The sequence below is a fragment of the Myxocyprinus asiaticus genome, chromosome 3, assembly GCF_019703515.2.
Source record: "Myxocyprinus asiaticus isolate MX2 ecotype Aquarium Trade chromosome 3, UBuf_Myxa_2, whole genome shotgun sequence".
NCBI lineage: Eukaryota > Metazoa > Chordata > Actinopteri > Cypriniformes > Catostomidae > Myxocyprinus > Myxocyprinus asiaticus.
Window position 1 is genome coordinate 56,038,088 of NC_059346.1, and position 12,772 is coordinate 56,050,859.

General features: G+C 35.1%; 1 protein-coding gene across 2 annotated transcripts in view; it reads left to right on the top strand.

Moving 5' to 3' along the window:
• The first annotated feature begins 367 nt into the window (after positions 1-367).
• LOC127417099 (calpain-5-like) overlaps positions 368-12,772 on the top strand; it is a 28,020-nt gene continuing 15,615 nt past the window's right edge. Inside the window, exons 1-6 of one of the 2 annotated variants that reach the window (XM_051656816.1) lie at positions 368-469; positions 5,644-5,833; positions 7,163-7,294; positions 8,923-9,131; positions 10,232-10,424; positions 11,310-11,500. In XM_051656816.1, the coding sequence (XP_051512776.1) occupies positions 5,669-5,833; positions 7,163-7,294; positions 8,923-9,131; positions 10,232-10,424; positions 11,310-11,500 (890 nt within the window). In that variant the 5' untranslated portion in view covers positions 368-469; positions 5,644-5,668. Of the gene's footprint in view, positions 470-3,480; positions 3,558-5,643; positions 5,834-7,162; positions 7,295-8,922; positions 9,132-10,231; positions 10,425-11,309; positions 11,501-12,772 lie in introns of those variants that run through there. The other variant, XM_051656819.1, reaches the window with a different exon arrangement.

Below are 12,772 nucleotides of genomic sequence, written 5' to 3' on the forward strand. Positions count from 1 at the left end.
AATTCAAATCTCTTAAAAAACATACTAAACAATGTTTTTTTGAAAATGTAAAAATGCAGAAAGTGTTTTGTGAGGGTTAGGTTCAGGGTTAGAGTTAGGGTTAGGGGATAGAATCTATAGTTTGTACAGTATAAAAATCATTATGTCTATGGAGAGTCCTCATAATGATAGCCGCACCAACATGTGTGTGTGTGTGTGTGTGTGTGTGTACTGATTGCATCTCTCTTTGAAACAGGTCTCTACATGTTTCATTGCCTCAGGACTTGGAGATCTTTTCTAGGATTGTGGGAGAGAAATTCAGATCTGCACTGTGGGCGTGGCAGAGAGTGTTACGTTGGGAGGAGAGGTTTCCCCTATTTGGAGATGGACTAGAGATGGGATTGTAACACACAAAGGCACACCACGCTTACCTTGAATCAGTTTAATCAACCTGGATCATCACTTGTACTGCACACTGAGACAAATTCTGGTAAGACATGCAGTCTTGGATTTAATCTGGCTCTTTTCATTTTAATAGTGTTTTAAATGTGTGTGTCCATGTGTCTTGATAGCTCATTCCAAATGCTGTTGTTTTGTGGTAGACTACGAAATGTAAGGACTAATTCCCTTTAATCTCCACCTTAAAACTTGATCTGACTGCTAGTGATTTTGATAGACACTGATCCTTAGTGATAGACAACTAACTGCAAAACATATTTTTAGATTATCAGCGAGGAAATGCACATATGAAATATGTAAATAACACAGAAATTTGACCCAGTTTACAAGAGATCACAATGCATTTAAGATAAATGTAAACCAGACAAATATACGGCATGTGAATGTGATGCTATGCAAATGATTCATATCTAGTTAACCCTTTAAGCTCTGAAGGTGTTTATAAATATTTCCTGTTTCAGTGGCATACCCGAAATTAAAGGCTTATAACTCAACAAAGAAAACAAGGAAGGTCAAGTGTTTGGTATCATTGTAAAAAAAACATTTCAAATGTTTTAATGATATAGATTATGACAAATTCTGAGATTCTCAGCCTAAGAAACTGCTGAAAAAATACAAAAGAATTTGAGCCAAAAATTAATGTTTTTTCTTATTTTTATGACTTGATAGTATATATCTCATGGTGTAAATAAGGTAGCTCAGAACAAGTGCTTTTGTTTTGTTCCAAATCATCACCTGTATGTGAGTATTAATTTTATGTTGATACGACAAAGCAATCAAAAGTAATAGCATTACAAAAATAATATTTCCTAGTGTCCAAAAACGTCTCAAAACAAATAAAACATAATCATTGTACATAAGAACTAATTACACATGCAAATACAACAATTACTAAAGGTATGCTGTCTTCCAAAGTGTGCAGGCATGGGTAACAAGATCTCATTCAATTCTATTCTGTGTCATTTGAGACATCATTGAGTCTGCGTCATGTACTTGGGGCCATCTAGTGGTGGCCATATGTAATTACAGTGAACGATCATCTTTGCCCATATTTGGATGACTTCCACCTCTAGTTGCAGTGATCTGAATCCTAAAACGACAGGTTTAACATTCCATGACGCTGGCAACATACTACATTTCCGAAAAAGTCATCTGATCCAGGAAAGCAAACGTGTTTTTAGCCAAATAGCACATTATGTGCTGTGTGCACATCATACTTTGTTTGGATTATCTGACGATCTATGCACCCGAATACATTGTATGTGGACACGTTTTAAAGATAATCACCTCTTCTAAGTGATATGTGATAATTTATGTTTATGAAGTTATAAGCGAAAACGCATGTACATGTAACATATGTCAAAGACATATACTTAGCTATTACTCGGGTATGTTTTTGTCTCTGGGTAAAAACAATAGTTGGTTGTATTCTACTCTTTGAGAGCTTTCCAGCAACATATGACACAAGACCATTTGATCAGTTTGATGTGTTTAACTAATTACAATAATATGTGCAGTGCAAATATTTTTATAAGTTATCAAAACAGAACACTTCTGATTTGTCTGCAAATTTCAAATCATTTGTTCATTTTCATAATGCCTACATGCATTGTAAAGTAGAGCTTCTTAACTTTCAAACGATACCTTTTTTATGTTGGTCAAGACTGTAGTTAGTAATATTTTGATAATTCTCTTTTTTTCTCGCTTAAAGGGTTAACCCTTAAATATATATTCACTCTTTAAATGCTTTTAGTTTATACTCAGATTTAATTCCACTCAATTAGCATATAGGTTATAATAAATAGTGTTTGAAATGTACATCTATCGCATGTAATTATTTAACAATAACCCCATAAATTATAATAATAAATGTAATAATAAGAACACCAGCAACATGTTGTTGTCAACAACATACCTTCTGTCCCAATTCTGAGGGGGGATTATTTTATCCCAAAGGTCTAACTTTACCTTTTTACTTAAAAAATAAAAACTATATTTGTTTTACTCTACATATCTAAATACATTACAGTGTCCACAAATCCCCCATTAACAAATAGACATAAAAACTTGTAATATCCTACATAATAAAATGTCATAGATTGCTATTTTCCAATGACACAAAATTAGATCAAAACCTTAAATCAGTTTTGATGGAATAATCCTCACAAATATTGATATTCAAGATTAAGAGCATAGCCGCTTAATAAATATGTTGAGATAATATTTAGTATCATCAATGGTCAAGAGAAAATTTAAGGTGGGGGTGGTGGGTCATCTTACCCCAGGGGGTGTCTTCCCTCATCTTCCACTATATTTTTAAGTGTGGTTTAAAGTGTCCAAAACCTTTTTTGGGGCTACAGTAATGCAATGGTTTGATGGCAGGCTATTTTTAAATATTATCATTTATGATATTATTTATCAGTGAAGTCAGTGTCTGGAATATGTCAGATTTATCTGTCTAAGAGCAGTGTTAAAACTGACAGACTGAAATTCTCTCACACACACACACACACACACACACACGTTGGTGCAGCTATCATTATGAGGACTCTCCATAGACATAATGATTTTTATACTGTACAAACTATAGATTCTATCCCCTAACCCTAACTCTAACCCTGAACCTAACCCTCACAAAAAACTTTCTGCATTTTTACATTTTCAATAAAACATCATTTAGTATGTTTTTTAAGTGATTTGAATAATGGGGACACTAGAAATGTCCTCATAAACCACATTTATAGCATAATACCCTTGTAATTACCAGTTTGTAACCTAAATAAAGTCTTCGTAAACCACTTAAACCTGCCCACACACACACACACACACACACACACACAAACACACACACACACAAACACACCCACACACATACCCCCTTAACCAACTCCTCCACGGACAGGAACCTGTATATCAAGTTTGTATGTGGGTACGGTAACGTGGAAACACAACGATGCGTGCACACACATTCCTATGTATGACATCATTAGGAAGTAAGCTGTAAAAGTTAATCACTACTCTTTCACAAGGTAGACAAGGTATAAGGGCAGTGCAAATTGTTTTAAATATAGTGCGATAAACAGATGGCACAACCAGACATATGCACTGAATGAGTTTATGTGAGTAATGTAGTTATGTTTCTGTGAGTTTTTTGTATCAGTTCTTTTTAATAATAATAAATTCAATAATTATACATGCTTTTAGTGTAGTTGAAGATATTTAGTCATGTTTTATTGTGTGTGTATTTGTCTGAAATTAGATCAATATGTGAGAGTGATCGATTGAAAGTGAAGTCACTGAGCTTGTTGTCAGGATTCAACAAGTTTTTAAAGCTTACAGCTTACAATTACCTTACCTACAGTTTTCTGAAATGTGCACCACTTTTCAGAGAAATATTGTGGTGTACTTTGAAGCATAAACACAATACTTCTAGAATTGAATGCTTTGTTACATAGTAAAACAGCATTTAATTGAAAAAATACCAAACATGACTTATGTTGCTATAAGAGAGAGAGGTCAGAATATTAAAGCACGATGGATTGTTTGGGAAAGGCCTTAAAAAGTGATAAGTGTAAGTTTCACATTCTTTAGACCAAGGGTCGGAAACTTTTTGCCATAAAAGAGCCTTTTTTTTTTTTTTTTTACATTCTTATTAATCACTGTACCACAGACATCAGCCATATTTGGTTAGTAACTTTTATGGACAGTTTGCTTTGAATTCTTGTAGGCCTGTCAGCCTGGCACAGAAACAACAGTGTTGCTTGTTTATGATGATTTGATTCCTATTCCATGAATAAATGTTTTTAGATGTTTTCACACATATATCTGTTGATAATATACACACATATAGTATGTATTATGATTTTTTTTAAATAACTATTATTAAATTATATAAAATATATAATACATTGTAAATATAGAAGTACTACTAATAAGAATTAATTCTGGACACTCAAAACTTTAGTTGTCTTATAGAAACCAAAATAGCTCTCTGCACACTGTATAATGATTCAAACCTAAGATCTAGCAAAAATAAAAATAAGTTTTACAGTTGCATGGTGAAAAAAGTGCAAAGTGGAGTGAATTAAAAGTGAGATCAGCATGAGCAAACATTTCAGCACATGGCTCTCTACAGTGCTTCTTCACTTTTTTCACCATGCAACTGTTAAATTTTTGCTAGATCTTTAGTTTGAATCTTTATACAGTTATAAAATTGTGTACATTTTGTACAAAACATTTATTAAATGACTTTAAAAGTGGTGTAACCGCTAATTAAAAGTTATTAAAATACTTGCACCTTTAATACACAAGATTGTACACCACTGAATCATTAATTGCAAAAAAGCTTTTGAACTTATTTTCAAGGTTAATAAATATATATTGTTTTACAAATATCATGAATTTTCGAGTCACAAAAATCAAGAAGGTTTCTAAGGGTTACTCCATTTCACCTGAACAAAATGTGACCTCATAAAAATGTCAAAAATTTGATATTTCTAAAAACTTCACACATAGAACAGAATGGCTGCCTGCATGTTGGTTACACCACCTGACTTTGATTTGGTGGACAAAAGTTTCCCAAATATTAATAATCTTTTAAAACAAAAGAAATCACTGCGTATTATTATTATTATTTTTTAAAATAAATAAATAAATAATTAAAAATGACTATTCCAAAATACTTATTTTATACTTATTTTCTTCAACAATTTCAGCTTTTAATAATTATTCTTTTACTATCTCTGGACGGTTACACTACTTAGACATTTTTTTAATTTAAGCCCCAGAAAAATATCAAAATAACTTTGAATTTAATAATAATAATAATAATAATAATAATGATAATAATAAAAACATTCATCTTAGGAGAGGTTTATTCAAGTAATTGTGGATTGCACTTTTAATGTATTTTTGAATAACTTACATTAATAGATCCAGACAAAAAATGAGCATCACATCATTGACCCATGAATGCTCCATGGAACATTCTATTTTTTAATACATTTTCATTAAATATTGTGAACAAAATAAATGTTAATTTAATTTGCTGTTTTTACATCAGCAGTATCAGGCAACCAGGTCTCTAGGTATCAGTTTCGGCATCTGCCATTGAAAAACTCATATTGATTAACCACTAGTCTAAAAGGTCCTCATTAGTCAAGTCTACTTAAAGTTCTCACCCATTTCATTCCCTTTCATTGTCAGTTTGCACGAGTGGAAAGCCAGAATCATGTTCTCCGCAGTGACTCCATTCAAGAACCAACACTACACTGCCCTGAAGAGTGAATGTCAGGAGACTAAGAAGTTATTTGAGGATCCAGAGTTCCCCTGCACTAATGCATCCCTCTACTACAGAACCCCCCTGCCTGGGAGAGTCGAATGGAAGAGACCAAGGGTAAGTGAGCATGCAGGAAATACTTTACACATCAGCAGTAGCTTTCTAGTGTCCTGTTGAAGTTTATTTGCATAATACACTGCAGCATACATAATGTATGTTAGATTATACTTTCTTTCAATATGTACTTTATTTGTAAATGTAATATTTAAAAGTGCAAACTTTTTTTTTAAAATGTGAGCGTCGATATATTTAAAGAAATAGTTCACCCAAAAATTAAAATTCTCTCATCAATTACTCCCTCCTACCATCCCAGATGTGTATGACTTTCTTTCTTCTGCTGAACACAAACATAGATTTTTAGAAGAATATTTCAGCTCTGTAGGTCCATACAATTCAATTGAATGGTGACCAGAACTTTGAAGCTTCAAAAATCACATAAAAGCAACATAAAAGTAATCCATAACACTACAGTGGTTAACTCCATTTCTTCATAATCGATATGATAAGTGTGGGTGAGAAACAGATCAATATTTAAGTACTTTTTTACTATAAATCTCCACATTCACTTTCACATTCTTCTGCTTTTGTTTTTGGTGATTCACATTCTTCGTGCATATTGCCACCTTCTCTCAGGGAGGAAATATTTTAGTAAAAGTGGACTTAAATATTGATCTGTTTCTCACCCACACCTATCATATCACTTCTGAAGACATGGATTTAACCACTGGAGTCCTGTGATTATGCTGCATTTATGTGCTTTTTTGAGCTTCAAAGTTTTGGACCCTGTTGACTTGCATTGTATGGACCTACAGAGCTGAAATATTCTTCTAAAAATCTTCATTTGTGTTCAGTAGAAGAAAAAATGTCATACGCATCTGGGATGGCATAAAGGGTTAGTAAATACAGTAGTTTCGGGGCCACTGTTTCTGTTTTATTTAAATGAACTGCCAAATGGTTTTGCGGTAATAATCTGTTTAACATCCATGTACTGTTACTGATCTACTCAATGTTGCCTTCCATGATGCCATTGCCAGCCAAGGAGTTTGTTTGAATGGCCTGTTTTCAATCCTTCAGCATTGTAGATGAGCTCATGCAGTGAGCAGAACTTGGCTGGTATAAATAAGTTCAAGGAAATTCCATAAAAGATCAGAGAGATTATAGAGCAGCTGCAAGTATTTTTGTTTAGTTTGATTAATCCTGAATCCACCACTGTGCTATCACCAGCTATGCACAGTATTTTGTGTGTACATGACTTGCTGACAAGTGCAGAGAACATACTGATGGATCAGTTCAATCTATCCCATTTGATCTCAAAAGTTGCAGCGTTTTGTCTGGGTTGATGACCATCCTCATCTAAATTTTCTCCTTTCTGCTTTCACTTTTTAGGAGATAAGTGAAGATCCACATCTGTTTGTGGAGGGCATCAGTGCACATGATCTGAATCAGGGGGAGGTGGGCAACTGCTGGTTTGTAGCAGCCTGCTCCTGTTTGGCTCTCAAACCAGACCTCTGGCAGAAGGTTAGTGGGTTTATTTCTTTAGACCATTATGAGATGTTTCTCTGCCAAGGAGGGCTGTTAACAGACATTTTAACTAAATGACACTAAATAACACTGGTTGAGCCAGTGTTGCTGTGTTGGTTTTTTTGGGATGCTCAAACAAAGATCAATGTTAAAAATGCCAGTGTTTAAATTTTTCAGGGAATCATCTGTTCCCATCATCATCCCACCAAGTGTTTTGCACAGGGGCCCATGAGTCAGTATGCCCTTAAAAATAATACATGATCACGCAGGAAGTCGTCATGCTGCTTCTGAATGTTCGTGTATCCTGAAATCAACCCGATTCTGACAAATCACTGACAATGCTATCTCCTATCAGACATTTTTACATCAACTGAAAGTTTTTCACCTTTCTTTGTAGCACTATTGATAGTGCGTTACGTGAGCAGCCTCAGAGACACAGGATCTGGACTTATGGAAGCAGGAAGTAATCGCTTTCCCAAAAACAATAGTAAGCATGATTAAAAAGTTGCATTTTTGCTTTAAAATTACATTTTATCTCCACTGAAGGTTAGGTTTAGGGTTGGGATTAGGGTTAGGAAGTAGGGCTTATATAATATGCATTCCTGCTGACTGTATAACATAATTTACAACCAAAAAAATGTTTTGCTTTTTGCACCACTCTGTGGCGATTTTAACTCAACAACACTTCGGCCACTGGGGGCAGTGGTTCGGATTTCAGTAAGCACAGACCGATTTCAGAAGCAGAACTTTCGACCTCCCGTCACTGAATTCCCAGTATGATTATTAATAAGCCCAATAATAATAAGCCCATTCCTTGGAAAATACTGGGAATGTTGCTGGGAATGTGGCAACATTTTTAAGAAAAAATATATGTACAATATATTAAAAAACATTTTTTTGTCTTGTAGAAATTCATTTAAAGGTGTAGTAATTTTTTCCTCATTAAAAAAGCTGAACTCCTTAAGAAATTAATTGTAATTTTGAAACATATGTAGGAAATCATGAGCACTCACATTAAAATTAAGACTCCAGTCGTATCAGTAATCTTATAAAAGCTGTTTTAATCTATATGGAGAGGGTCTGCACATGGGGGCTGCCATGTAAGAATCACATGACCAGCTGAATACTACTCGCTTAATCTCAGTAACCGTCCTGTTATTTGACACTTTCACTCATTGATTAAAGTAATCATAGCTGACTGTGAATTGTGAATTTTTACATTGGCATCAGTAACCGAAAACTATTGCGTTTGAATGTTGCTGCATCCAGGCCAGTCTAAGATGACATTAACAAGAACTTACTTAGTGCACATTTAAGTTGTTGTCTATTTTTTAAAATAACCTTTTAAATTCATTTATTATGAAAGTATACATTTTTCATAATACAATAACTTTGACTGTTGACTGTGGTACTCTTTAACTATTGTCTGTGCCATTCAGTGCTTTGAAGAGTACTCTCTCCCTAGTACCTTTCTGTCATGGCTGAGTGCCCAGGTTTCTCTCAGCAAGGTCACGAAGACCTTACAGTCTCATCCTTATTTTCCTGGATTAAAATAATGCTCAAACTATTCTATATAAGCACTTTTTCTATGTTTGATATATAAAAATATACTATAATTCCTCCAGGTTATTACCAACTGGAAAGAGCAGGAGTGGGATCCCAAACATCCAGAACGCTATGCAGGAATCTTTCACTTTCAGTTCTGGATATTCGGCAAGTGGACGGATGTGGTAGTGGATGACCGCTTACCCACCGTTAACGGAAAACTCATATACTGCCACTCAAAACTCAATAACGAGTTTTGGAGTCCTCTACTTGAGAAGGCTTATGCAAAGTTAGTACAACAAAACTGTTCATACAGGCACATCCATCCATCAGTCAGCAAATTTAAAGGTGAAGGATGTACTATCTGCTAGCGTCACAGAATGGGATTGCAAAAATAATGAGTGTTTTCCAAATAGGTTTCCCTAGCACTTCTACTGCCTACTTTCTAAGCTAACTAGCTAGTAGCATTTAGCTTATAACTACAAAGCTGATTGAGCAAATCTGGTACCCTAGCCAGACTTATCTGTCAAGAGGGAACTCAAAATTCAGTATCTGTAAACAATCCCAGAAGTTCTCTTAAAATTCTTCAATTTGTGAATGTGATGCCGATGTTTATTTACATTGTACTACAACATTTTTAGTACAAGCTTTCTTAGTTTGCGCAGTAAGTGCAGCGCTATGCCATAAGTCATATGCGTAAAGTCTATGGGTCAAAAGTCAATATTTTCATGCAGGCATGCGCTAAGTATAGGCGCAAGTGGGTTTGGCGAAATTGCGTGTGAAAAGCACTAATGGGCTTGGTCAAGTGCAATTTAATTCTGAGGTTCTTCTCTGGTTATTGCACCATCTGTGTCCTATTATACAGTATATTCTATTCCCTTAAGCACCAGTGATATAAACAAAGACAGCATCTGTAAACAATCTCAAGCTGTCTTAGTTTGGTTGATGGTTTTAAGGGTTTCTGGACAATTTTTAGCTGGTCAGCCTCAAAAGGCCAGCTAGCAGACCAGCTAAACCAGCTAAATACCAGCATGCCCAGGCTAGGAGACCAGCAAGACCTGCTTAAAAGGTTTTTACAGGTAGTCCTAGCCCAAACATACGCTATTAGTTGAATCAGAAGTTGACATGTTGGACCAATCAAACATGCAACAGAGCAATGTTTCGAAAGTGCCAAAGTTTACACTCTTCAAGAGGTCAACTTGAGCATGAATTACTCATCTCTTTACAGTTGTATCTGTACATTAAATTGAGATGTAAAATTTATTTTAAGATAGAAAAAATGACATACTTCACCTTTAAGTCTCTATTTACAATAATTACTCTGACATTTAACTAGGGTACATATTTGGATCCAAATTGTTTTGTAAGGTTTCACCTCTCTGTCCACAGACTGTCTGGTTGCTATGAGTCTCTGAATGGAGGAAACACAGGAGATGCGATGGTGGATTTTAGTGGTGCAGTGGCGGAGGCCTTGGATCTGCAAGCAGGTGATTACAAATCAAAACCTGCAGCCCAAGACAAACTGTTCTCAGATCTGCTCAAAGTGCATGAGAGTGGAGGAATCATCAGCTGCTCAATACGGGTCAGTGAATTGCATGCTGTGAGACTCCTGACAATTCTCTTGCTGGCCACTAGGGGGAGAAATGAACTTTTGAACTCTCTCCACTCTGTTTGAGTAATGATCTAGTTCACCTGTGCCTAGTTTTGTCATTTGTATTTAAACCCAGTCTTTTCAGTTGTTATACAGTCTTCTCTTGAAGTAAGTCAGCTTTAGTTCTTTTCCTGTGATATAGGCCTGTATGTTCTTGTACTTTTTGAGATTTTTGGAACTTTGGAATTTTTCCCTTATTTTGATGCCTCTCCATGTGGATTATTTACCTTTGTTGAAGTTTTGAAATTGCCTTTTCCCCTAAGACTGAAGTGTGCCTTTTGTATCTCCTGTTGGATTACCTTTTGTGTTCAGTAAAGACAGCCTTTGAACTACACACTGTCTGCAGCCTTGTGTCTGCATTTGGGTCCAAAACCAAAAGTGTCTCCAGTAGCTCAGGAGATAAAACCACAATTCAATCACACTAGAGACCTGGGTTTCAGCACTGACTTGGGCACCCATTATAACACATGCCAAATACAATAGTGTGTTTGTCTGAAATAACATTACATATACTACAGTAGCATTATACATGTAGGTACAAATACATGTATGGCAGTATGTAATTTTCAAAAACAGCCTTATTTCCTGGGTCACCCTGTAATTTTTTTGTTTTTGCCCAATAGAATATCTAGGTTTAGTTAAAATATTAAATGTGATTTTTTTTTTTTTTTTTTTTTTTTTTGTCAAGGAAAAACATGGTTTTGGTTTTAATTGGTCCCTCAAAGACTTCTTTAAATGTACTTTTTAAATGAGCATTTAGAGAGCTCAAGTTGCAATAGCATTATCTTCACATCTTCCCTGTTCTGTTGTCTACAGGCATCTAATCATGAGCGAGAGCTGCGCTTGTCTAATGGTCTGGTCAAGGGTCATGCATACTCCGTGACAGCAGTCAAGAGAGTGCGTCTGGGACATGGTCTGATAGCGTACTTCAAGAATGAAACCATCCCCTTGATCCGTATGAGAAACCCTTGGGGTAAACATGAGTGGAATGGAGCCTGGAGCGACAGGTGAGTGATTACTAACCACAATAGAGCGCAACAGAAGGGTTACAGAAGTAAAAATCCCATTCTTTCTCTTCATAGTGAAATAGGTTTTTAGCAATAATAAATTAATCAACAAACATATGATGAACACTGAGGGTGTTAAATTATGACATATGCTTCTGTAAAAGCCATAATTCAGTGGGATATCATGAAGCTTTGATTTTGTAAAGCTTTGATTTGAAGTAAAAAGTATTTGAAAACTGGATGAAAAGACAAAGGTACAAGATTGTGTATTTAACAACTTTCATGAGTAAATGAACAACAATCCCATGACGCATTGCCAATGACGTAATCATATTAAAAGTGATGGAATGGTTGATTATAAGTATAGAAACAATTGGCCCTATTTTAAGAGTGCTAGCACCAAGCGCAGCGCTATGCTATAAGTCATACACACAGAGTCAATGGGCATGGCCACGGAGTTTTGATATTTTTGTGCGCCAAGTCTAGGCACAAGTGGGTTTGGCGAAACTGCACGAGCAACGCGCTAATGGGCTGGGTCAAGTCATAGTCTATTGTTAATTATGTTCATCTACTGACACACAAATCATGACTAGTATTAACAGTGATTGTATTGGCCTTGTTTAGGCTGTGGATCGAGAGATTTTTGCCCACACTTAACTTCTTCTGATCAATTTTGATTTTGAAAAATGTAATTCATTTATTGAAACATGAAAAAATTCAACCAAAAATATTTCTAAATTCAAAGTACACTTCAAAAATAGAATAAAAATAATGAAGTGGTAAAAAAAACAAATCATACTAAATCCAAACATTTTACTCTCTTAAACTTCTTCAACCGGCCCCTTTTGCAGTGACTTAAAAATAACTTACAAATCACTGGAACAACAGGTGGAAAAATACCAATACAAATTAGATCATAAATACAATTTTAAATGCATATAAACAATAATAATAATTGAAAAATAAACTATGACCTAAAGATTGTTTAACACAAATCTCATAAATTATTTGTTTCATAAAACGGCTACAACAGTGAACGTCATGGACATAATTTGATGTTCCACTGTATTTTCAGAGTTTGGACATGAATTTTAGTATCACCTGCTGGTGGAATCTCTAAACTGCAAATGCAGGAACTGAGTTAAGACTTTGCGCTGAAAACAAATGTGCTTTTGAAACGTCTTAGTGCAATGACCTGTTTCTCTGGAAATAGCAAGCTGTGCTTTGCGCCACTTCATTAACATACAACATAACCACAGTTTGCATGCATGC